The sequence below is a fragment of the Marmota flaviventris genome, chromosome 17, assembly GCF_047511675.1.
Source record: "Marmota flaviventris isolate mMarFla1 chromosome 17, mMarFla1.hap1, whole genome shotgun sequence".
Lineage (NCBI taxonomy): Eukaryota > Metazoa > Chordata > Mammalia > Rodentia > Sciuridae > Marmota > Marmota flaviventris.
The window spans coordinates 16,050,412-16,077,449 of NC_092514.1; the positions used below are offsets into that span (position 1 = coordinate 16,050,412).

Sequence of the window (27,038 nt, forward strand, 5' to 3'; positions counted from 1 at the left end):
CCGAGCTAGCTCGCAATAAACACCTCTTTGCTGTTTACATCGATCTTGGGTCTCTGGTGGTCTTTTGGGGGTCCTGAATTCAAGCATAACAGAAAGAACTGCAGAGGCAATCATGAGACAGCAACTTTTGAGCTAATCTGAGAAATAAGTATAGGGTTTTAATGGAGAGGGGCAGAGAGAGGGAGACTTCTAGCAACAGCCAAGTCAAGGGGTCAAACACAAGGTCCCTCGACCAGCATGAAAAAATCGGTGAAAATTGATTTTTCACCACATTCTCCGGCAGGCAGCAGGAATATAAGGGAAGATGTGTCTGGAAATGCGTAGGCAAAGTCGTGGAAGGCTGAGGATTCCTGTGACAACACTCTGTACACCCTGGGAACCTCTCAGGCCTACAAAGTGCAGGGATGACATGTTTGTCTTGGGTCTTAGGAAGATCTAAGGAATGAAATTGAGCACGAAGTTCAAGTGGGTGAGAAAGCAGTAATTCAGAGCCTGAACTAAACCAGAGAGCTCAAAGGAGACTGTCAGACATCTTAGAAGTGGATTTAATGGGTGTCTGGTAGAGGAAGGGGGATGTGTGTGGCTGCCAGGACAGCAGGCACAGAACCTCAGCCAGTAGCCTGCCCCAAAGAAGAGGACAATCCCAGGACTGAGGGCAGAAGGGAGTAGCTAAGGGTTTCTGGGCTACACTGATCCCAAGAAAAAGTGGGATCAGTCTAGCCCTATACCCAGAGGTAGAAAGAGACATGCAGATATTACTAAACCAAAGGTCCCAGCAACGTTGCTCAATAATAATGTTTCCAGTAGAGTTGGTTGTGAAAAAAAAATATATATATATATATTTATATTTGCCAAGAAAATTAAAGATCCCCAGAGCAAGCATGAGTGGCTGGAAAGATTCTTCACTCTATCCTGCTGGCCTCCTGCGTATGGACCATCAGTGAGACTGAAGCACCTGAAGAGGAAGATGGTCTTCCTCTGAGGCATGATCCTCCCCAGGTTGGGAAGCCAGAATGGGGTTCTTCATGGAACCTGTAAAACAGAATAGGGAACACTGTGGCTTCACCACTGGGTATATCCTCAGGAGGCAGGTGCCAGGAATGGGAAGGGATCTCAGCGTTTCATGAAAGCCCATCACACCCTAGGGACAGTCCCTCTCCCTGACTCCTTACTTCCATAAGCATTTCCTGAACCCCTGTCATATGCCAGTCAGGGACCACCCCCCCAGAAGCTTAAAGTCCCTTGAGGTCACAGGCCACGTTTCAAAAAATAGAACATGTGAGACATGCTAACAAGCAGGACAGAAATGGTTTAAGAGCTTAGAGAGCTCAGAGGAGAGAGGAGACACATTATGTTGGGATGATGATGGGTTTGGACATCCAGAGGGGCCGATGAACACTTCCAATAGAGACATGTCCAAGTGAACCAGAGAACAAGGAGTGCTGCAACCCAAGTGGCTGCCACGTGGACAGAGGTGTGGGGAATGGATTAGATTGGGCCTTGATCTCAATATTGAGGAGTGTGGCCTCCAGACAGTGGGAGGTATTGTGAAGTATGGGCCATGGGGAGTTTTGTCTACATTAGTAGAAATAGCATGCAATAAACCTGAAGCAGAAAGACTTGTCTGAATGTCAGGTTGTAGGATGGGCCACCCATGCAGAAGCAGGTTAATGAGAGGCAGAGGCAGAGGGATGAGTTGCTGCCTGAAAGATCAAGGACTCCAGGTGAATGTAGGGGAGAATGGGCAGAGACCTTCAAGGCCTCCCACCTGGGTGTGGAGAGTGTGCCCAATAAGGCAGTCCCAAGGCTATTCCTGTTGAGGATGTCAAGTTTGTATTGAGAATAGACAGGTGTAGAATGTTGGGGGCAAAATGAAGGCCAAGATGACTCTCAGAGTCTCAGTATTGAAGTAAAAGAAGGGAGGTGCAAAGAGAGGGTAGAAAGGAAGCCTAATGGCATGTGAGGGCCAGGAGCTGGGAAACCAGCAGAGCCTCTCTACAAGGTTCATGGGAGACTCGGGGAAGCTGTTTGGGATGAGGGGTCTGGGGCCACAGGCACGAGCAGGTAACATTTTTCACAAAAGAAATGGAGAAAGGAGAGAAGGTGAGCTAAGAGAAGACAAGGTGAGAGCTCTTGAAAGTTCCAGAAAGAAAGTACAGGCTGTAGAGAGTTAATCCTCAGAATAGGCCTCTGAGGTGGAAGGAAACAGTCCGCCTCGGTGTTGAGTCAGCCAGGTGGGAACCAGAGGAACCATCCTATGCCAACAGGAAGGATGAAGACCCCAGAGATGAGGTGAGGGAAAGGGAATGGCTTCTCCCAGGATGTGAAGGGGTTGGGGTAAAAGGGGATGGAGGCTTAGGTAGTAGGGGAAAGCTCACCAAAGCTGGCCTGCCATACTGGAAAGTGCCCCAAGAGCCCAGAGAGATGCCATCTGTGCTCTTCCTAACTTGTGCCCCTGCTGGGCCCCCAGGCTGTACCCAAGCATGACAGGGAGCAGATCCTTAATAACCAACTGGATGGGCAAATTACAACCCCAATAAGAGGAGAAAATGGGAGTGAGGCAGGGAGAAGGCTGGGCTGGAGGAATCACTAAGAGCTCCCCAGGTGACTCCCTGAGAACAGGTCAGCAGGTGAGCTGAAGTGGAGAAGAAAGGAGGAGACGTACCATTTTCAGGGGGCAATCCCTGTGGGGGGAGCAGGCATGGGATGCAGCTGCAGAACAGCCATGGAGGAGGCCTTGGGGTCCCAGCCCAGACCCTCCAAGGCCGTGTGGCCCAGAAGATGCACACATGTGCACAGGCCCCAGGGCAGGGGCTGCAGCCCCACATCTACTCACCAGGGGCATTGCCTTCCGAGGGTTCCTCACGCACTGTGGATAGCGTCTGCTCCCACGAAGCCCAGTTCACTTCCTCTACCCTGCAGGCAACAGAGAGCTCTGGGAATACAGTGGTCCAGGCTGCTTTGTCCCAGAGAGGGGCTGAACCCCCAAGTGGGTGAACTATGAAGAAACTCTCATGGACCCAGGGATAGTGAGAAGAATGAGATTTCTCTACCCTTCTCCGCAAGGCACTGGGCCACCCACATCCCCCCCAGGAGCACAGCCCTTGTAGCTACTAGACTAAGTCCCCAGAGCCAGGTGCCTGCGTGGAGGAACAGTATCCATCCCTTCTTTCCAGCTATTCGCAGCAGCCTGGTTGCACAGAGCAACTAAAGAGGAATTGAGATCAGGTGTGTCTTTGTGCTCTGGATTCTGGGGCCTTTTTTGTGGCTGCTTCTCAGACATAAACCCTTCATCCTATACCCCCATTCAACGGCTGCCTCATGCTATGCATTTGTCTCCAGGTTCCCTCTCCAGATGCTCCAGCCTTCCCTGAGTATGAAAGGGCTTGATCTCCATTTTAAGGATTACATCTTCAAGATCAGGCTGAGAAAATTGGAGGAGCAGCCCAGCCGGGGAAGTCTAGTGTGCTTGTAACCCCAGCACACTCTGGCTGGGGTGAGGGGTTGCCAGGGAAGGACCTTCTGTTTAAGACACTAGGAAAAGTAGATGGCCAAATAGGCAGAACCACAGGTAGTGGCAACCTGGGGACTGCGAGATCCAGCATCCCTGATCCAACCTGCCCAGATGCAATCCCTTGGCACTCCTGGGCCTTGCCTCTCCCACCAGACCTGGCTACTGGCAGCTGTCTCCTGGCTTTCAGGAGAGTAAGACTGGCCTGCACTGCTAGTGGGCCCTAAGGATTGCTGGATTAGCAAGGCCCCCACCCTCCCCTGCCCACTTCACTGACCTGAAGCACCAGCGTTCATCAGGGGTGCCATCTGGCCTGGTGCCAACTTTCAGTAGCACACCTGCCCGTTGCTTCTTCCTTCTGCACCACCAGTAGCCATTCTCCATCTCCAAGACAGAGATGGCTTTCTAGAAATAAAGGATGCATCAGAAAGAGCAGCCTGGAACACTGGAGGGAAAGGTACACAGGGCAAGGGGACCAGGAAGATACCCCACAGCAATTTATAGTATAACCCAAAGCCCACTAAGCATGTGGATTCAAATCCAGCTCCAAGGCCTGATTACCTCTCTGAATCTCAGTCTCCCCATTTGTAAACCAAATGGTCCCACTTTACCTATTAGGAGCACAGAATGAGAGCTCTGTGAGGGAAGGGCTTTGTCTTATTCTTTGCTGTGTGTGTACTACCTAGAACTGTTCCTAGCCCACTTTACCTAATAATAATAGGCAGTCAAGAAATACTAGCTAGGGCTGGGGTTGTGACTCAGTGTGAGGCACTGGGTTCGATTCTTAGCACCACATATAAGTAAATAAAATAAAGGTCCATCAACAACTGAAAAAAAATATTTAAAAAAAAAAAGAAAGACAGACTACATAATGTTGGGCGTGGTGGCACACACCTGTAATCCCACTAAGTTTTGGGGCTGAAGCAGGAGGGTCACAAGTTCAAGGCCACCCTCGGGAACTTAATGATACCCTCAGCAACTAATTAAGGCCTGCCTCAATATTTAAAAAAAAAATTTTTTTTGACTGAAAAAAGGACTGAGCCAGGCATGGTGGCACACACCTATAATCTCAGCAACTCAAGAGGCTGAGGCAGGAGGATTGCAAGTTCAAAGCCAGCCTCAGAAACTTAGCAAGGCCCTAAGCAACTTAGCAAGACCCTGTCTCAAAATTGAAGAAAGAAAAAAGGGCTGGAGAATGTGGCTCAGTGGCTAAGCACCCCTGGTTTTAATCCCTGGTACTAAAAAAAAAAAAAAGACAAAGGGGGCTCAGTGGTCGAGTGCTTGTCTCGCATGCATGAAGCACTGGGTTCGATCCTCAGCACCACATTAAAAATAAACAAATAAATAAATAAAGCAAAGATATTTTTTAAAAGATTAAAAAAAAAAAAAGACCAAGGATATAGTTTGTAGTAAAGCGTTCCTGGGTTCAATTCTCAGTGCCAAAAAAGAGAAAAAGAAAATAAATACTAGATAATAATAATGAAAATAATGACTACATTGACCACCCACTAGGCACTGTCCTGAGCACTTTATATCTCTGAGCTTATCCTATCCTCGCAACAACCCTACTAAGGAAGGAATGAATGAGGGAGTTCAGAAGTTGGTCCTGCTGAGCTCAGCCCACTCAGTTAGGTGCAGGACCCTGGACAGCCTCCAGTGGGATGGACCAAGCTCAGCAGGGTCCTGGGCACCCCTCAGCAAGAACGCAGAACTCAGAAGGGGGGTTGGGGGGAGCCTCATTTGTGGCACCTGCAGCTTCCAAATGCTCCAGCTATCCGTGGCAACGTTGTTGACAGTCTCGCTCATGAGAGCGATGAGCATGTTGAGAAGAAGGACGTAGGTGAGCAGCACGTAGGCCAGCAGCAGCAGCAGGACCACCCCACGGAAGCGCAGCTGTTCCTGGAAAGCCAGCTCGCCCATGCCAATGGTGAACTTGAAGAGCTCCAGGGAGGCATCCATGATGCCCCTGTATGGTGTTGCCTCATCCTCCTGCTCTGTCCCAGGCTGAGCTACCTCGGTGGCATTGTTTCCTGCAGGGGTTCCAGAGTCCCGGGCCTCTCGGCTTAGGCTCACCAGGGCTGTGGGAGGGTGGGAGAGGGATCCTCAGCCTGAGACCAGCCTGAGACTGCCTGAATGTGCACAGGGAGGGTGGGGGAGAGGTGGGGACCAGAAAGGGCCTTTACCTACAGCAAAGCCGAAAAGGAAGACTAAGTAGACCAGAAGGAAACGGAGTAGGTCCCTCAGGATGACCTGGAACACACAAGCCAGGAGGTAAGTGGTGGCTGCGCCATTCACTGCATATGATCCCAGACCCACAAACATGGTTCCCATGTATAACACACACACACACACACAAAAGTGCATACAGAGACCCCGAGGAGCCACACTGAGCAGAGGGGTCTTTTAAACATCTACCTCAGATCAAATCATTTTCCTATCAAAAATCCTACAGCAGCAAAAATTTAAACAGAATTATCATATGAGAGGCTGGGGTTGTGGCTCAGTGATAGAGCACTTGCCTAGCACATGTGAGGCCCTGGGTTCAATCTTTAGCACCACATAAAAATAAATAAAATAAAGTCTTTGTGTCCATCTACAACTAAAAGTATAGATAAAAATAAAAGAATTATCATATGACTCAGCAATTCTACTTCTGAGTATGCATGGACCAAAAAGAATTGAATTATTCCACTTACATGAAGTATTTGGAGCAGGTAAATTCAGAGAGATAGGAAGCAAAGGGGTGGCTTCTCTGCCAAGGGCCAAGAGAAGGAGGGAATGGGGAAGTTAGTGCTTAACTGCTTAAAGGGCTTCAAGTTTCAGTTTGGGAAGATGGGAGAGTCCTAGAGATGTATGGTGGTAATGACTACACCAACAATGGGAATGTACTGAATGCCACACAACCATGCATTTAAAAATGGTTAAAATGAGGGGCCAGGGTTGTGGCTCAGTGGTGGAGCGCTTGCCTAGCATGCGTGAGGCATTGGGTTCGATCCCCACATAAGAGTAAAAACAAATAGGGCTGGGGCTGTAGCTCAGTGGTAAAGCGCTTGCCTTGCATGTGTGAGGCACTAGATTTGATCCTCAGCACCACATACAAATAAATACATAAAGCTTATTGTGTCCATCTACAACTAAATAAATCAAATTTAAAAAGAAAACAAAATAAAGGTATTGTGTTCATCTACAAAAATAATAATAATAATTAAAATGGTTACAATGAGGGGCTGGGATTGTGGCTCAGTGGTAGAGTGCTTGCCTAGCATATGTGAGGCACTGGTTTTGATCCTCAGTACCACATACAAATAAATAAATAAAATATAAAATTTCACCAAAAATTAATTAAAATATTTTTTTTAAGAAAATGGTTAAAATGGGCCAGATGCAGTGGATTACACCTGTAATCCCAGCGACTCAGGAGGCTGAGGCAGGAGAATTGCAAGTTCAAAGCTAGCCTCAGCAATTTAGGGAGGCCCTAAACAATTTAGTGAGACCCTGTCTCAAAATAAAAATTAAAATAAAAAGGGCTGGGGATGTGACTAAGTGGTTAAGTGCCCCTGGATTCAATCCCTGATACAAAAAAAAAAAAAAAAGGTTAAAATAAGCCAGGTGTGGTGATGCATACCTGTAATCCCACTACTAGAGAGGTTGAGGCAGGAGATCACAAGTTCAAGACCAGTGTGAGCAAATTAGTAAGACCCTCAGCAACTTAGTGAAACCCTATCTCAATATAAGATGAAAAGGGATAGGGATGTAGCACAATGGTAGAATACCTGTCTAGTGTGTGTGCAAGGCCGTACATTCCATTCACACACACACACAAAAAAAAGTTAAAATGGTAAACTTTATGTTATGTCTACTTTATAAGGTTTTTAAAGTATTTTTATTGTAGATTGTCACAATACCTTTATTTTGTTTATTTATTTTTATGTGGTGCTGAGGACTGAACCTAGTTCCTCACACCTAATAGGCAAGCGCTCTGCCATTGGGCCACAGCCACAGCCCTCTATTTTATAAGTTTTTTTTTTTTATTGTTGTTGTTTGTTTAATTTTTTTTATTTATTTAATATTTATTTTTTAGTTTTAGGTGAACACAATATCTTTATTTTGTTTCTATGTGGTGCTGAGAATCGAACCCAGTGCCTCACGCATGCTAGGAGCCTTCAAATCTTCCCCACGAACAAAGCCCCCTGGACAAAGCCCCCAGCCCCTCCCTGCCTGCTAACTTCTCTGCTCTGCCTCACTCTCCGGCCCCCTGGCTCTGTCTCAAGCACTCTCTGTTTGTTCATCCCTTTTTCCTTTGTTGTTAGGATCCTTCCTCTTCAACACTGGTGGTGGCTGAATCACACTTCCAGGTCTCCACTTGACCATCACCTCTTGGGAGAAGCCATCACTCTCTCAAGTAACCTCTGTTCCCCATTCTGTCACAGTGTCCTCCTTATTTCCTTCACAAAATCTAGCAGTTGGCGGCGTTCTCAGTTGTGGTGATTTTCTTAGTGTTTTCATTTCCCCCACTGGACTGTCATCTTCAGGAGAGTAACAACTTGTCTGTTCTGTTCCCTGAATATTCTCAACATGTAGAGCAGGGCCTGGCCTATAGCAAGCACTCCCTAAATGTTTGAGGAATAAATGGATGGACACAGACACATGCAGATGCCCTCATGTCACAGGGCACAGAACACAGATGAGTGTATGTGCATATTCTCTGTTCCTTCATGAAGAAGGATACACATGCCCATGTGTAATACCTCTAAGCATACGTGTGTGCATGTCTATGTACGCAGACTGGAGCAGGTATGTGCAAACATGCATGCCCTTGCTTAAGGTGACATTCAAAGAGTGTCTGAGTGAACAACTCACAGGCAGGCACATTCATGCCCTCTTCTGCCCAGGTTATCGGTGGAGAAAGGCTTCTGGATGCTAGGGACAATGGGAATCCCACTGGGCTGTGATGGCCAGCTTTGTCCAGTCTGGCTGCCCCCGGGTTACCTTTCTCTCACCTTCTGGATCATGACGCTGTAGATCCCTGTGTGCTGGAAGCCACGTGTATAGTAAAGCAGGTTCAGCCAGCCCAGAACCAGCGAGGACACAAGTAGGGGCAGGTACCACTCGATGGCCATGAAACACAGCACCTGGGACAGCACCGTGAGCAGAGCCTGGAGCAGACTATAGGGGGACAAGGTCTGGGTTACCTTCCCACCATCTGGCAATATTCCCCCAACTCCCGCTGGCCAGCACTGACCACTACTGCCTCTCCCACCACAGGATGCCATCCATCTGCAGCCAGACCCAACAGGACCTGACCTCCCTCTTGGGCAAGTTATTTAGCCTCTGTGGGCTTCAGTTCCTTCCCCTGTAAGATGCGCATAATAACAATGGCACCTACTCTTAGAGTGTCTTTGAGGATTAAGTGAGATTCTACAAGGAAAGAGTCGGGGATCCACGGGTATAAAGGTAACAATCACAGTCATCATCTACAAGGAGGGGAGCACAAAGGAGCCCTAACTGGGTGGCAATCAGGACTCCCAAGTCTAGCTAATGTTAGGAACTTCCTGGGCCCAGCCTGGTACCTTCTGCCACAACAGTCTCTCCCAGACATCAGAGACCGGGGAGGTAGGGGAACAGGGGAGAGGGAGACGCCACATACAAGAGAATTTCAAAGTAACTGTCCACGAAGGAGATCCAGATGAACAGACGTCGGCGCCAGAAGTACCACAGCTATGGAAAAAGACAGAGGGGTGTGAAAGTTACTCTCCAAGCACAGACACAGTCTGGCTGCCCCACAGGGCCTGGATCCCAGCTCCCTATTTGTGCCATGCTCGCTGTTGTGGGAGCCTGACCAGCCCACCTTAGTGGTGAAGGCAGCAGCTTTAACTTGGAAGGGATTCATGAATCCTGAAAACTGAGATAGCTTTCAACCCTCTTACCAAAAAGAATAGCCTTAGCTGAGCATGGTTTTGTGCAATTACAGGTACTCAGGAGGCTGAGGCAGGAGCACTGTTTGAGCCCAGGAATTTAAGGTCAGCCTTGGGCAACTTAATGAGACCCCCATCTCCAAAAATATGAATAGCCAGGCACAGTGACACACACACACATATAATCCCAGTGACTTTTGAGGCTGAGGCAGGAGGATCGTAAATTGGAAGCCAGCCTCAGCAATTTAGCAAGACCCTGTCTCAAAATAAAATTAAAAAGGGCTATGGATGTGGCTGAGTGGTTAAGCACTCCTGGATTAAATCCCCCCAAATATATAAATGAACAGCTATCTGGACACAGTGGCACATGCTTGTAATTCCAGGTACTTGAAAGGCTGAGGCAGGAGGATCACAAGTTTAAGGCCAGCCTCAGCAACTTAGCGTGACCCCCGTCTCAAAAAATGAAAGGGGCTGGGGATATGGTTCAGTCATAGAGCACGCCTGGATTCAATTCCCAATAACACCAAAAACAAAAACAAAGAAGAAGAAAAATAAGAGCAGCCACCTGTAAATACCAGACAATTCTATAGGCCTCCTGATGCTTGTGGATCTAGATGAAGAGCCCAAGTGGACCGAAGGAGAGCTCCTTCTCCCACCCCTAGCCTCCTGGGGTGCACCCTGTACTCCAGCCAAACTGAGTTTGGTGCCTGCAACCTGCTGACTCTGAGAAGGTCCCATGTCTTGGGCTTCATCCTGACTCCTGAAAGCTTGAAGCATTTCTGACTAAAGATGTCCTCCTATAGAAGATGGGCTAAGCCCCACCTGCCATCGGCCTTCTGTGCTCCCCAAGCAAGGAATGCCCCAGCCAGCCGAGGGACCCAGAGGCAAAGGCTTTCAGTTTAATTTCCAGGGGAGCAGAGCCTTCACTACCAAGAAATCAGAGAAGCCATCTGCTATCCCTCAGGTATCCCAAAAAGCATGGCAGGATGAGTACCAAGGCCCCAGAAGACAAAACCAGCACCTGTGGCCCTCAACTGGGGTAGGGCTGACTGGTATGAACAGGACTGGATATGGAAGTGATGTAGGGTGAGGAGATTGGCAGAAGCCCTTACCTGGCCCAAGAGGAGGTAGATTCCCCCAAGCAGGATCAAGATGTGGCCCAGCAGCAGCATAGAGTTTCCACCTGTTGCCTTCAGCGGGAGGAAGGCCTGCTGAAGACACACACACGCTGATAGGACCTGGGACCTGGATCCTCCCCCTAATAGCTGACAGACCATGCTGAGACTCCACTACAGAGAGGGAACGTGGGCTCCAACCAAGCACCCCTGGATTCCAGTCACTTGAGAGGCACGTTGTATAGTGGTTGTGAATGTGGGGTTTGGAACCAGAATGTCTGGTTTCAAATCCTGTCTCCACCCCTTACAGTCTGGGTGAACTTGGGAAAATTACTTAACCTCTCTGTGCCTCCCTTTCCTCAAATGAGGATGATGATAATTAGTCATCCCTGAGAGTTGTTGTGAGCATTCACTATTTAACACATGTCAGTCACTTAGAATACAGTTGCACATATGGTGAGCACTGGATCAGTATTCACTACTATTATTATTGTTAGTACTAAGAGGCTGGCCTCCATAGACCTTGGGTATATCCCTCAAGTCACCTAAGCCTCAGAGTTATCCTTTGTAGGATGGGGGTCCCTGCCCATTTTCTTCCAGGGTTGCTTCAAGTAGGCTTCCCCCAGAACATTTCCCTCCTTGCCCTTGCCTTCTCCAGAGCAGGCTGGTGGTAAGCCACAGCAGTGAAGACCAACATGTAGATCAGGTAACTCAGGAAGTTGAAAAAGAACCGGGGGATGAGCAAATCCCATTTCGCCTGCAGCAGTTTGTTCAGTGGCTCCAAAACCACCATGCGGTGTCGGTGCTGGGGCGGGAAGGGGAGAGCCATGTTTAGGTAGAGACAGGGGATGGATAGATAGCAGGTATAGACAGAGCGCCCACTTCATGTCAGGCTACTTGTAAGGGCCAAGGGAAATGGAGAGGAGTGGGGGTGGGGGTGAGGTCCCACACCACCTAGGAGTCCCAAATCTTCCCTCCCCACCTGCCTCCACCCCAGCCCTCCTGATCCTCCATTCCATAGCAAGTGCTCGTCAATAAGAGAGACCTCAATAGTTGCCTCTAGAGGACCTTGGCATGATCCTTATGTTGGGTAGGATTTAAAGTGTGGAATAAGTGAGGGCCTGGCGGCCAGAGTCAGGGTGTGCAGCTATAACCCCACTTGCACAAGAATGGGGCAGGTGTGGTCCATGAGGCAACTCTGATTTGAGCCAGGCCCTTTAAAAGGCACCCCCATATCCCCATAGGCTCACCGGGCTTTTGCAGTGAAAGGCAATGATCTCCAGCACTGAGTTCTCCTCCCAGCTGTCCACAGAGGCCAGGTCATACAGTGACACCCGAACAGGCCCATAGCACCACTCGGTGAACTTTCGAGAAAGGGGCTGGCACAGTCCTGAGAACTCCCGTTGCAAGATGTGCCTGAAAATCTGCAGGACAGCCCCATGAGCTTGCTGGACCCACTCCCAGTACTGATTCTGGGTCAAGGCTGGGAAACAACCAGCACCCTGCAGAGATGCCCACCATCTGCAGAGGTGCGGGGCAGGCTCCCACACCCCCTGGAGTCCCCAAACGGCTCCTTCCCACCTACCTCTCTACCCCAGCCTTCCTGGCCCTCCATACATGGGTCTTTGTGTGTCTTAGCTCTTCCACACATCATGCCCGCTCAGCCACAGGACAGCTCTCATGCCCACCCTTCCACAGATATGTGGGCCTGCCGGCCAGCCAGGCTCTTCCTTCCCCCCTCCTGTCCCTCTTTCCTGAACTCCTTAGATGGAGTCCACATATACATGGGTATGCACTTCTGTGGTTAGAGTACAGAGCTTTCAACAGAATAGAAAGGGGTCCCGAACCTGAACAGTTAAGAAACAATTTGAGGCCTGATGTGGTGGTGCATGCCTGTAATCTCAGGCTGAGACAGGAGGATCGCAAGTTCAAAGCCAGCCTCAGCAAAGGCGAGGCACTAAGCAAGTCAGTGAGACCCTGTCTCGAAATAAAATACAAAATAGGACTAGGGATGTGGCTCAGTGAGTGCCCTGAGTTCAATCCCCAGTACTAAGAGAAAAAAAGAAAAAACAATTTGATTTCACAAATGAGAAATGGGGGAAAGAGGGTACAGATGGGAGGGCCACGCCTCTAGGCAACAAAGTAAGCCTTGTAAAGTAAGCAGGCACTCCGGGGAACATGGAGGGCAGGAAAAAAGTATTAAAACTTCAATTTACAGTAATCCCAGGTAGTCAAGAGGCTGAGGCACAGCAGGATTCCAAGTTTGAGGCCAGTCTGGGTGACTTAGTAAGATCCTGTCTCAAAATAAAAAATAAAAAGAACTAGAGATAGAGCACCACTGGGTTCAACCACCAATACCAAAACAAAAAAGATTTTTATTTATGTTTATTTTTTATCTTTTTTTTTTTTAGTACCACTTAATCACTGAGCCATATCCCTAACCACCCTCTTTTATATTTTATTTTAAGACAGGGTCTCACTAAATTGTTGAAGCTGGCTTTGAACTTTTGTTGTGGGGAGGGGGTACCGGGGATTGAACTCAGGGCCACTCGACCACTGATCCACATCCCCAGCCCTATTTTGTATTTTATTTAGAGACAGGGTCTCACTGAGTTGCTTAGTGCCTCACCATTGCTGGGACTGGCTTTGAACTCTCAATCCTCCTGTCTCAGCCTCCTTAGCTACTGAGATTACAGGCATGCACCACTGCCACCGGCTTGGCTTTGAACTTTTGAGCCTCCTGATTCATTGGGATTACAGGACTGTGCAACCATACCTTTTATTTTTATCAGGATATTTTTTTCTTCACCTTTAAAAAATGCCTGCTTTCCAAGTGTTGGCCCTGTGTAACTGCAGAGGTTGCACGTCCAGAAGTTGCGAGGGCTCTGACTATAAGGTTCAAATACTAATAAGCTAAAAAAAAAGAAAGAAAGGAAGGAAGGAAGGAAGGAAGGAGAGGTGGATCATGCTTACTCCTTTTACCAAAAAAAAAAAAATAATGATAATCTAGATAAATCAAATTTTAGGCATTTAAAATGGAACTGCAGGTGGGCACAGTGGTGCACACCTATAATGCCAGTGGTTTAGGAGGCTGAAACAGAAGGATCACAATCAAGGCCAGCCTCAGCAATTTAGTAAGACCGTATGCAACTTAGTGAGACCCAGACTCAAAATGAAAAATGAAGGAGCTGTGGCTGTGGATCAGCAGTAAAGCACTCATCTAACATGTGTGAGGCCCTGAGTTTGATCTTCAGTACCACATAAATAAAATTTTTAAAAAAAAGATATTATGTCCACCTGCAACTAAAAAAATTTTTTTTAAATAAATAAATAAAAAGGTGCTGGGAATGTAGCTTAGTGGTAAGTTGCCCCTGAGTTAAATCCCTAGTACCAAAAAATAAAAAATAAAAATTAAAAAAAATGGAACTGCAAAAGCCTGAAAGAAAATGCAGATATGGATATGCTATTGTATATAATTTTTACATATACAACTATTATTTTATAATATATAAATTACGTAACAGTTCCCTATAACAATCTATATAATTATATACAGAATATAATGATATAATAATCATATTATATATAAAACCTTGTAGAAGGAATTAAGCAACACAATAGTAAAACTAAAAAAAAAAATCTTAATTATACATGCAGACATAATTTTTTTTTTTTTTTTTAGATAGAGTGAGAGAGGGAGGGAGAGAGAGAGAATTTTTTTAATATTTATTTTTAAGTTTTCGGCGGACACAACATCTTTGTTTGTATGTGGTGCTGAGGATCGAACCCGGGCCGCACGCATGCCAAGCGAGCGCGCTACCGCTTGAGCCACATCCCCAGCCCCCATAATTTTTTTTTTTTGTGGTATCACGGATTGAACCTAAGGCCTTGTGCACCTGTGCATGCTAAGAAAGTACTCTACCACTGAGTTACATCCCAACCCTTGTTTTATTTTTTGAAACTGGGTCTTGCTATGTTGCCCAGTATCTTTAACACCTGGGCTCAAGTGATCCCCCCACATCACTTCCCACGTAGCCAGATCTACAAGTGTCTACCACCATGCCCAGCTATAAACAGAAAACTCTTACATTCTGGATGGCAAAAAACACACCATAAATTTTTCTAAAAAAAAATGGAGGCTGGGGTAGTGGCTCAGTGGGTAGAGCACTCACCTAGCACATGTGAGCCTCCTGGGTTCGATCCTCAGCACCACATAAAAATAAAGAAAATAAAGGTATTGTGTCCAACTACAACTAAAAACCAAATATTTTTTTTTTAATGCAAATAAAAGAAGGTGCACACAGCATAGCTGTCCTGAGCCCTGCTGCCTTTGCTTTCTCCCTGTGTTCCTGGAAATGTCAGGCTCAAATGACAGGGTCACTGAGAAGAACTTGGTTGAGGAGAAATTTGATGAGGAAAATGTGATTTTAACACTGGTCCCAGTTAGAGAGGAACAAGAATATCCAATGGAAACAAGTGTTTCCTCAACTGCAGAAATCAAACACGAAGTCTGCCTTCCTCAAACAAAACCTACCTAGGCTATAACCACTAGGCTATAACCCTAACCCTCTGCCTCTTGTAAAATACCATCCCTTCCCTTGCCGACCATTTTGCCTCCAATTAATAAGGTTTCTCAGGATACTTTGCGAAACTAGTGCCAACAATTTAATTTGAGTACTGATGGCCAGAAAATAGAGGTTTATTTGAGGCTACAGAAGCATGCATACCCTGAACAAAAATATGATATTCCTGAAACATCTCAGGAGGCCAGATTGAAGCCAGTTTCCAGGAAACAGAAGGCAGTGGCCAATACAGCAGGGCTTCAGGAAAGTCGTAATAAGGTTAAAAGAGAGGAAGAGACTAACATGGTTGAAGTGGTAAATTCAGCTCAGGAGTCCATATTGGCATCTTGGGCAAGGATGGCTGCCAAGGCCACTCAGCGCAAGGCTGTGAATTTGTGTCCCATCCCTACTTCTCTGGAGGCCTTTTTGATGCAAACCTCTGGTGTCAGGTGGTGTGTGGTCCATGGCCAATTTCTTTCTGCAGGAAATAGCAAGCTGGATTCGCCTGCAGTTCCATGCAGGTCAGACTTGGGTCCCTGACACTCCCAAGAGGATGATTTCCCTCTTCCTGTTACCAGCCTGTATTTTTCCACCCTCGGGACTAGAAGATAATATGTTATGCCCTAAATGTGTAAAAAGGAATAAGAAAGATGATGAAAGGATTAATTATAACAAGAGAGAAAAAGCCATGCACTGTAGGAGACCAAAAAGTGCCACCTTAAGCAATGTTAAAGTACTATTTTGATCTGAAGGCAATTGAGAAGAAACAGACAAAAAAAATTTTCTGTTTTCCCACTATTGGCCACAAAACAGGACATAAATTTGCAAATATTCCTCTTCTCTCCCAGGACAAGTGGTGGAGAGCCCATAGGTAAATCATCACACAGCCTGATGATTGCTGGGCTGGTTCCTGACCATCTTTCATTTTCAGTGTCTCCTGATCATTTGTGTCAGACTCAAATTACTATACTTTTTTTTTTTAAGCAGAGCTAGGTTTATGGGAAAACTGAGCAAAAGAGTTCTTTTATACTTCTCCAGTTGATGCGTTTAATATTAATTTTGTGTGTGTGTACTGAAGATTGAACCCAGGGACACTCTACCACTAGGCTATAACCCTAACCCCCTGCCTCTTTTTTTTGTTTGTTTGTTTTTTGGTACTGGAGATTTAACCACTGAGTCACATCCCCAGCCCTTTTAATTTTGAGACAAGTTCTCCCAAAGTTGCTTAGGGTCTCGTCTCGCTAAATTGCTGAGGCTGGCTTTGAACTTGCAGTCCTCCTGCCTCAGCCTCCTGAATCGTGGGGTTATAGGCATGCACCACTACTACCAGCAAACTAGCCCCTTTTTATCTTTATTTTAAGACAGAGTCTCACTAAATTGCTGAGACTGCCCTTGATCTTGCAATCCTGCCTTAGCCTCCTCTAAGTAGCTGAGATATAGGTGTGCATTATTGCACCTGGCTTTAATATTAACATGTCCTATTAGTGTGGTACATCCCTTAATTGATAAGTCAGTATTGGTATATTATTAATTTTGGTGGGGGCTGGGGTACCAGGGATTGAACTCAGGGGCACTCAACCACTGAGCCACATTCCCAGCCCTATTTTTATATTTTATTTAGAGACAGGGCCTCATGAGTTGCTTAGCACCTTGCTAAATTGCTGGGGCTGACTTTGAACTTGAGATCCTCCTGCCTCTGTCTCCTGAGCCACTGGGATTACAGGCATATGCCACCAAGCCCGGCCTATTATTAATTATTAACTAATTATAATGAATTATTATCTCTAATTATAATGAATTATTATCTTTATGTGGCACTGAGGATCAAACCCAGGGCCTCACACGTGTAGTCAAGCACTCTACCACTGAACTACACCCCAGTTGTATATTTGGTTTCATGCTTTTTGTTGAATATCTTATGATTTTGATCCGTGTGTGTGTGTGTGTGTGTGTGTGTGTGTGTGGTGTGTTACTGGGGATTGAACCAGGAAAACACTACTACTAATCTATATCCACGGCCCATTTTATTTTTTATTTTGGTATAGGGTCTCACTAAATTGCTGAGGCTGGTTGGGGGTTGGAGATACACATTTGTAATCCTAGAGACTTGGGAGGCTAGGTCGAGAGGATTGCAAATTTGAGGTCAATCTCAACAGCTTAGCAAGACCCTGTCTAAAAATAAAAAGACTGGAGGTGTGGCACAGTGCTAAAGCATCCCTGGTAACCCTCCCCCTAAAAAAAAAAAAAAAGGTAGCCAAAGCCAGCTTTGGATTTGCAATCCTCCTACCTCAGTCCCCCAAGTAGTTGGGATTATGGCCCCCATCACACTGGCCACTGACTAAGGTTTGGCATGTATCCAACATTCTACATGATAATTCATGGATTGCTTCATGAACCTAATGCTCTATCCCTCAGTTCTACCTGTTTTTTCCTCCCGCCAAGCCTCTATAAATCAGATCTTTTTACTGTCATTGTAACTTTGCCCTTTCTAGGATAATTTATATTTAGAATCATACACATGTATTTTAAAATAATATGAAATATGTATTTAAGGTCTCTTCATGTCTTCATGGATTATTTTTTTAGTGCTGAGTATATCCATTCTCAAGATATATCACAGTTCATGTATTCATTCAGCTACCGAAAGACACATTGGTTGCTTCCAAGTTTTGGCAGTTATGAATTTAAAAAATGCAAATAAAATAAAGACATGATGTTCATTTACAACTCCAAATTTTAAAAAAAAAAATATGGGAGGAAAAATTGCAAGCACTGTAATAGACAAAGTACTAAGTCCATTATAAAGAATGGTTACCAATCAATATGAAGAAAATATAATAGTAAATCTAATAGCAAAAGAGGCAAAGGATATGAAAAGACTGTCTCCTAGTAAGAAACCCAGAGTTTGGGAGGTGGGTGCAGTGACTCACACCTATAATCCCAGAGGCTTGGGAGGCTGAGGCAGGAGGATCTTATGTTCAAAGCCAGCCTCGGCAACTCAGTGAGGCCCTGAGCAACTTAGCAAGACCGTTTCTCCCTGGGTTCAATCCCTGGTCCCAAAAGAAAAGAAACCCAGGGCTGGGCGTATTGTGGTAGAGTACTTGCCTAGCATCTGAAAGACCCCAATACTTCAACAGAAAAAGAAAAAGAAAGAAAGAAACCCAAACAACTAAAAATATTCCCCTATGTTTTACAACACAATTTATTGACTGACTGGTCTGCTTATAATGTATAAATAAACACACACATTGAAGGTTGTTTTGATTTGGCATAAATTTGACATTTAAGAAATGTCCCCAATGTTTCCTGTGTTAAAGGTTTTGTCACCAGCAGGTGGTGCTATTGGGAAGTGGTAGATATTTTGGAACCTACTGTAAGCCCTTGAAAGGGATTCTAGATTCCTGGTTCCTCCCCTCTCCTTGCTTCTCAGATCACCATGAGATGAGCAGCTTTGCTCCACCATATGCTTTCTATCATGATGTTTTGCCTTTCTTAAAGTAACAGGGCCAAGGGACCATAGCCTGAAACTTCTGAAACTGTGAACCAAAATAAATCTTTCTACCTTTTAAAAGGTGATTCTCTCAGGCACTTTGTCACAGTGACAGTAAACTAACACTAAGGTTCCACCTGAAATTTTTTTCTTATGGATAGGAACGCTTCATTGAAAAGTGGAACGACCAGTGCTCTGGTCTACCACTCAGGCTCTTTCCACAGATGTTTCTGGCTGAGTCCTGCTGCTTCCAAGAAAGAGAGAGACAACAGGGAGGGGGACAGCAGCTTACCTCAATTTTACCCTCCTTGGCAGCCAACTTCAAGGGCGTGAGGCCCTCCAAGTTGCAAATGTCTTCAAGCTGCACAGTGGGGCAGAGGCGGGCCCCTGCTTGGAGAAGGTCATCATACATGCGGATCACCAGTGCACTGTTCTCTTTAGAGTTGTCTGCAATCATCACCAGGGCATGGAGGGCTGTGTTCCCCAAGGAGTCAGTGGCCTGCAGGCTAGCACGTTGGTGCGGATTCTCCAGGAGATAGGTCACCACATCCCATTGCTTAGTACAAACAGCCAGAGATAGAGGCAGCTCACCTGTGGATGGGGAAGGGGTCAGCTTGGGCCTCAGGCCTCTCAGCTTCCATTCCTCCTGCTCTTTGGACAAAAGGTCAGGCCTCCTTGAATCAGGTCAGGCTTCATTACCACATAAGGGTATAAAACAGAGGCCACCCAACCAAGGTCCTCTCTCCCCTGCCTTTTACACTATTCTTTTCAAGAACCCAGAACATTGTCCCTTAATTCAGAATGATTAAATCCATTTTTTTTTTTTTTTTTTTTTGTGGCAGTGCTTGGGATCAAACCCACAGCCTTATTGTGTTCTAGGCACGCACTCTACCACGGAGCTACATCTCCAGATTCCTCAGTCAAGTCTTGACACAGGCCAATACTAGCATCCCCCTGTCCTCCCTGCCTGGGAATGATGCATGCTGAGCCTCCTCCTCAACCATATGAGGATACAACATATCTTAAGGGCTGGGGATGTGGCTCAAGTGGTAGCACGCTCGCCTAGCATGCGTGCGGCCCGGGTTCGATCCTCAGCACCACATACAAACAAAGATGTTGTGTCCGCCGAGAACTAAAAAATAAATATAATTCTCTCTCTCTAAGGAAAAAAAAAAAAAAACATTTCTTAAGACACCTTGCTTTTGCAGGCAGCCTAGTGGTTTGAAGAAGGGTATCAGGGTCAGGCACATGTGGATTTAAGTCCAGTTCTGCCACACACTGACTGTGTGAACTTGAACAAGGACTTGCCTCCTCCATACCTCAATGTATCCAAGAAATGTTCACTCACCAAAATAGAAGCAAGTTCCCTGTCTCTTCTGGAAGAAGTGGCCACAGGCACGGGCATGCACATCTGCCCCATTCTCCACCAGGAGCTTCACACATTGCAGGCTCCTCTTCTCAATGGCAATATGCAGGGCACTGTGGCCTCGGTAGTACTCATCCGTGCACTGGGCATTAACCAGGGGCTGCGGATTGCCAGAGTCTCTATCGATTTGCAGCAATGGCAGGATGCAGGCATTGACTCCATCCTGAAGGTTCAGCACCGCCTTCATCAGACATGTCTTCCCTGTGGAGCCCTCTGTGGGAAAAAGGGAGTGGAAGGGGCACACAGTGCTCAGAACAGGAGCAACTGGGCTGCCTGCCAATGTGCAGCAAGCCCAGGCTCCAAAGTATCCCATGGGAGGATAAAAAAAGATTATTTCTTTTTTTCTTAATATTTATTTAGTTGTAGATGAACATATAGTATCTTTATTTATTTTTATGTGGTGCTGAGGATCGAACCCAGTGCCTCACACTTTCAAGGCAAGCACTTTACCACTAAGCTATAGTCCCAGCCCTAAAAAAAGACTATTTCTGTATACTACTGGTGGGAGCATGGTTATGTAGCAGAGTATTAAGACTCCAAACAAGCCAGGCATGGTGGCATACACCTGTAATCCCAGCAGCTCCAGAGGCTAAGGCAGGAAGATCATAAGTTCAAAGCCAGCCTCAGCAACTTGGAGAGGCCCTAAGCAACTTAGCAAGACACGTTCTCAAAAATATATATATATAAAAAGGGCTGGGGATGTGATTCAGTAGTTAAGCGCCCCTGGATTCAATCCTGGGTCAAAAAAAAAAAAAAAAACCCTCCAGGCAACAGATATTAAAATCAACAGGTATAACAAAAATTTCTGAAAGGCTGGGGATGTGGCTCTAGTGGTAGTACACTCGCCTCAGGGTGCTGGGTTCGATCCTCAGCACCACATAAAAATAAAATAAAGATGCTGTATCCACCGAAAACTAAAAAATAAATATTTAAAAATTCTCTCTTTCTCTCTCTCTCTCTCTTTAAAAAAAAACATGAAAAATATTTCTGAAAACAAAGTTTCTAAGACATAACTCATCACAAATGCAACATAGTCTATCCATGAGAACATTCAGAGCAGAATTTGTAGGTGATCCCCTCCACTTAATAACTCTGTCTCCTCCAGCAAGTCATTTGGCCTCTCTTAACCTCAGTTTTCCTCTTTGAAAAATGGGGATATTTGGGGGTTATTGTAAAGACCCAAAGGAATAATATAAACAAAATGCTTAGCACCAGAGGGCCTGGCACACTGGAAATTGAGGCAAAAAAAAAAAAAAACTATAAATGATCTAAATAGCCAACAAAAAGAAATGAGTTAAGAGGCTGCGGTTGTAGCTCAGCGAGACACTGGTTTTGAACCTCAGCACCACATTAAAATAAATAAAAAAATAAAACGAAGATATTGTGTCCATCTACAACTAAAAAAAATTTTTTTTAATTTTAATATTTATTTTTTAGTTTTTGGCGGACACAACAACATCTTTGTTTGTATGTGGTGCTGAGGATCGAACCCGGGCCACACGCATGCCAGGTGAGCGCGCTACCACTTGAGCCACATCCCCAGGCCCAACTTTTTTTAATTAGTTAACTAAATTGTGGTAAATCTACACAATGGAAAACTCAATCTTCAGTCATCAGACTGAGGGATGTACTGAAATGGAAAGTGCTACCAGACACATAAGATGCATTAAGTATGCAGGGAACACATTACAAATTAGCACATATGACAATGCCCCAATTATATAAATATATACCTGGCATTCTAAGAAAGTCTGAAAAGATATGCTGCAAGCCAGTAATGGGGGCCCAGAATGACAAACTGTTTTTACCCTTGACTTCATAAATTTCCTTACTGTCCTAATCTTCTAGAATGTACATATGTTATTTTTCTAATCAGTCCAAACAATAATGATATTCAGACACTGAGCAAAGATGCTCTGCAGCAGGGGAAGAATGCGATATGTATATTATATATCTCAATAATGCTGCTCTTTTAAAAAGAGAGAGAGCAAGAGCTTTGAGTAGCCACTTAGCCACTGAAATGGACTTGAGTGGCAAAGACAGGTTGGGAGCCTGGTGGGGTAGGGTGAAGGCAGGAGGTATGGCCAGGACTGTATAGGGGCCTGTCTCCAGTCAGTTCTATTTGCAGGGCCCTCAGCAGTCATTCTAGCAGAGCTGTGGAGAATACTCCCCTCTCTGATCCTGATCATGGTCCAGGCCCACTCATTCAGCCCAGCTCTCAGCCCACAGGACACCAGAGCCCAAAGGTTGCCACAGGGCAGGATCTACCTGTGTATTCTGAGTCAGTGAGGTACTTGCTGGTCCGGTTCAGGTACTCTTGTAGCCCAGCCAGGTCTTCAGGGACACCTCGGGTGACCACACTGAAGAGTCGATCACGATCAAAGCGGTTTGGGTCTGGCTGGCTGTGGGGGAGGTAGTTTATGATTCTTCCTGGAGAAGGTCCATTTCCCCTCCACCAGAAATACCCCCATCCCAGGGAGTCCTGTAAGCACTGCTCACCCCAGGTTGAATGGGATCCCTTCTGAGGGCCTCTGCCTTCTAAGGCAGACCAAGGTGACCCCAATTGCTCAGGGTCTCAGGAAGGGGGTTGCTGTTGGGGCATTAATCTGTTGCATCCCCAGGACTCTAATCATCACTGATAATTTCAGCATCAACTGTGTATCATATGCCAGGTACACTGATGTTTCAGAGTCATTATCCTACAGAATCTTTTGGTGCACACAACTTATAGTCTAGAACTTTTACACAGTTCTGGACAGGGTCTCAGGAGGCACCTAAAGACTGATGGTGGCTTCATGCACTAGTGACCTTGACGAAGAAACATCTGGGGATGTTGTTCAGTGATGGAGTGCTTGCCTAGCATGCATAAGGCCCCAGATTCCATCCCCAGCACCGCAAAATAAAAACAAAGAAGGAATGGAGAAAAGCTCCCTCTTCCTCTCAGAAACTACATATTGACTGATTTTAGAGTACTCTGCATTTTTAATCCCTATTCCAGGCCTATAAGTTAAAAAGAAAAGAAAGAAAAATGGGGAAGTTTCTAGAAGGAATCACTCTTTTCTCCATTAGACAAACAAGGAGGTGAAGGAACTTGCCCAAAGTGATAGAGTGCAGAGCCAAGTCTCTCACAGGGGTTATCTAATAATAGTTTCAGATTCTGGACCCCAAAGAGAGTTTAGTTAGCAGGAGGTTTCCCAGAGATAGAGTAACACATGGACCCAGCCCTGCAAAAGTATCAGTCACTGACCAGAGTTTTACTGAGAAACTACACTTCTGGGAAATCTCTCCTACCTTCCCCAGAAGGAACTTCCTACTTCATTAGAATCTAGTAGATGGAGAAGGGGAAAGGGCATGGGGCCATGTCCATATTTATACCTCTGAGGCCTGAAACCATGATCGGGAGATATGAAGTGATAACCAACGTACAAAGGGCTACTTGATGCTTTGGGAAACCTCAGGCCACAGCTTACCATCTCCTGGAATGAGTCAAACCACATAAGGGTTGATGATTCTCTGATGAATAAGATGATTGTTGGAATCTGTCACATTTTCAGCTTTATAGTCACGATGGTATTAGAACCAGCCTCTGCCTCCTCAACACCAGGAAGCTGCAGTCTGCCTCATCCTGGTCCCATGTCTATCATTCCCCCAGCAGATCACATGGCCACAACATGGCTATAATGACTCCACCCACGGCTGGCTTGAGAGTACGGTGAGCAGTCTGGCTGGCAAAAGTGACCCTTTGGACACTTTCTGCCACCAGAGTAGCATCACAGGGTAGGGAAGCTCAGAGGGCATAAATTGAGGATCCAGAGGACATTGCAGGGCCCATTCTATCTCTATCAGGCTAGCAATACTACTTCCAGAAGGATGAAACCGTCCCAGGTATCCTCTCCTGTGCTGGTGCTGAATTGGATCACGGTCCTCCAGCACAAACAGCACAGGGGCTCTAGCCTGGGAGGGCAAGGCTGGTGGCCACACCTCAGGCATGAAGAGGGAGGAAGGGGTTTCCCTAGTAGTCTTTCCCAGCCCATGTGGATTTTCCAGCCTCATGGGGTAAAACTCACACTAAGGGTTATGCCAGGTGCAGCTTCCTTTGACTCCTAGCAGAACTGAAAGCAGGACCCCTGGACTTACAGTCTAAATAGCAGAGAGACCACAGGAAAATCAAAGCACAGAAACTCCTCATCCTCAATCCCCTAGGTCCACATCCCCTGGAGACAGTTTCATCCTTTGGGACGAAACCAAGAATTGCTTGGGACACTTGCAGATATCCTTGCCTTTGTCCCTGGATGGAGTATATATGGAGATCCTAATATATCCCACAGGTTCCATGACAGGGTTGGAGGGTTTTATAGCTAGGTTAAGTACTTTGGAGCTGGAAGAATGTGTCCCTATGAAGAAAAAGATAACCTTAGAGAGCAGAAGACCAAGAATTAGGAAGGTGGCCAGGTGTGGTGGTGCATGCTTGTAATCCCAGCAATTTGGGAGGCTGAGGCAGGAGGATCACAAGTTTGAGACCAGCCTCATCAACTTAGCCAGACCCTGTCTCAAAACAAAAAATAGGGGGGCTGGGATTGTGGCTCAGTGGTAGAGTGCTCACCTAGCACATGCGAGGTCCTGGGTTCAATCTTCAGCACCACATAAAAATAAATAAAATAAAGGTACTGTGTCCAGCTACAACTAAAAAATAAATTTAAAAAAATTGGGCTGGGCATATAGCTCAGTTGGTAGAGTGCTTGCCTTGCATGCACAAGGCACTGTGTTCAATCCCTGGCACCACAAAAAAATAAAAATAAAAGGGCTGGGGATCTACTTGGTGGTAGAGCACCTCTGGGTTCAATCCCTGATACAAAAAAAAAAAAAGGGGGGGGGGGAGTTGGTGAATAGGAGAAGGAAGGGTGGTGGGAATGGCAAACCCCAGAGAACAGAGTGAAGGTCCCCCTCTGGGGCCCAGCAGCCATCAGAGCTAAGCTGTACAGAAGAGGCACTGGTGCTGGGCTGGCTACTGAGCTTAATTGGGGTGCTCTGCAGAAGCTGAGTGGGGGGCCCTTTGCCTCATCTGCATCTGTGGCCTCACCTAGGACCCAGTCCCTTTCGGTAGTTGAGGTTCACTTTTATCTGAGGGGAGAAGTTCCGGTCCTCGCCCTGGAATGGTGACTCCATGGGGGGAGGCCCATGCTTTCCTCTGTCCACCTCAGCGCCATCTTCTTGGTTTTGATCTGATGTCTCTAGCCTGAAAGCTGGAGGGCTGGAGGGCGAGGTCATCCTGAAGTAAGGAGGCTGCTCAGACCAATTGGAACTTCTGTGGAGATGGAGATGTCAGGGGTCCCTTCTTCCTTGAAGCCCAGTTCTGGGTTAGTCTGGTTGGAGCCTGCAGAAGAAGAGGTTTAGAAGTTGAAAGTCTGTAGATCTACAATACAGGATCCCAGCCCTGTAGGAGGGGAAGTGAGTGGGAAAGGAGAAGGGAAGAGCGCAAGAGGAGTGAGGAGCCCTGGCGTGAAAGGATGGCCCAGTGCTGGAACAGGGGAAGAACAGGGACTCAACATGGCCGCCTCTTTGATGCAGTCCCACAAAAAGAGCCATGGCTGTTGCCAACTTCCCTCTGGGACTTCCTAACATCTGAGAGGCCACAACCCTTTCTTTTACCCAACATCTTACTGGCAGACAATATTCACTACAGATAAAAGTGAAGCTTCTGGGATGGAGCAGAACACCCAATTCCTCACCACAGAAGGGAAGAGTTCTACGGAAACCAAGAGGAAAGCCACCGGTCCATCCAGCCCCTAATTTACTGCCAGGGAAACTGAGGCTCAGAGAGGGAAGTGGTTTTCTCAAGGCCATCAGTGATTAGCAGAACCAGGTCTAAAACCATCTCACTGTCTACCATGAAGTTCCTCTTCAGTTCTCAGATTCTCTCAGGGTCCATCTATGTTTACAATTTGACTCATGTCTGGGGCATGAAAATGACATCTCTCTAGGGGCTTCAGAATGGGGCAGAAAGCCCCTCCTTGGCTGATAAGCGCCTTCTGCCTTCCCAACTGGGCTGGGCTTAGGGAGATCAGCTGACAACGGCCATGTCACCCTCACAGGAAAACTGAAACCAAAGCCTCTATCACATGGCGAGAACTGGGATGCCAGTTAGGGTCCCGGAGCCCCTGATCCCCAGTGGGCAGAAGTAGAAAGAAGGGAAAAGAATCAGAGCTGGGTCCGAAGACAGCAAGCAGTGAGAGAAGTGGGTAGGAGGCCACCGAGAGGAAGCACAGAAGAGGAGGGCCCAGAAGGGAAGGGGACGGAGCTGCTGCTTGCAGGGCCTGGGCCCACTCCCAGACAGCTTTGGGCTCCCAGTGCCTTCTAGGACCTGAATGGGGCTTTTCCACAGAGTAGCCAGGGAAGGCCAGGGCCTGTCTGGCAGCCTCCACTTGCAGTTTGACCCTCCATCTTTCTGCCCACACCAGCGTCTTACTCGAGCCACAAACCAAGCAGCCTAGAGCTTATGTCCCCAAACAAATCCTGGCTCATAGAACCCATTATTCCTAAGCCCAAGCTGCAACAGCTGTCTGTCCAGCCCCATTTCACTTTTTTCTACCGTGGGACCCTCCTGGGACCCCATACACACTGGCAGCAGAGGCAGAGGTTTGGAGGTCCACGGAAAGGGAGCCCCCTACAGACCCTGGCTTCAGACTGGCTTCCCCACCTCCATGGTTCATTGTCAGGCTTGGGGCCGATCCCCTCCTACCTCCCTTGAATTGCCCACCAACTTACCCCGCAGGCTGAAGCCAGGGCGTGGCGTCGGCTGGCAGCGGCAGCTGGGATCCCCGAGTCTTTGGGGCGGCGGGGGCTCCGAGAGGAAGTGAAGACGGGAGGGGCGGCTGGCGGTGACAGCGGCGGAGCAGCAAGAACCACCCCACCCAGTCGGAGCTCCGAGCTCCAGCTGGAGCGCTCCGGTCACCCTCAGCCCGCCCGGCTAGCCAAGCTGGGGAGTGCGGATTTTACTCTTCCCTATGTGGACCGGCTGG

At 46.8% G+C, this 27,038-nt stretch overlaps 1 protein-coding gene and 1 pseudogene across 2 annotated transcripts; one reads left to right on the forward strand and one right to left on the reverse strand.

The window, feature by feature from the left end:
- Nucleotides 1-133: 133 nt before the first annotated feature.
- On the reverse strand, nucleotides 134-27,038 carry Trpv2 (transient receptor potential cation channel subfamily V member 2). Of its 2 annotated transcripts, none has more exons than XM_027924082.2 (15): nucleotides 26,785-27,038; nucleotides 25,100-25,393; nucleotides 22,288-22,421; nucleotides 19,942-20,232; nucleotides 18,886-19,184; nucleotides 11,792-11,965; nucleotides 11,191-11,346; nucleotides 10,539-10,634; nucleotides 9,159-9,229; nucleotides 8,512-8,677; nucleotides 5,695-5,761; nucleotides 5,261-5,589; nucleotides 3,789-3,916; nucleotides 2,837-2,916; nucleotides 134-1,032 (listed from the first exon to the last, which is right to left on the reverse strand). In XM_027924082.2, the coding sequence occupies exons 2-15, from the start codon at nucleotides 25,285-25,287 to the stop codon at nucleotides 938-940; spliced, it is 2,274 nt and encodes a 757-aa protein (XP_027779883.2). In that variant the 5' UTR covers nucleotides 25,288-25,393; nucleotides 26,785-27,038; the 3' UTR covers nucleotides 134-937. The 2 variants fall into 2 exon arrangements, with proteins under 2 accessions (XP_027779883.2, XP_027779882.2); XM_027924081.2 differs by having other exon boundaries at nucleotides 10,539-10,637.
- Nucleotides 14,897-15,848, forward strand: LOC114082965 (developmental pluripotency-associated protein 2 pseudogene; annotated as a pseudogene).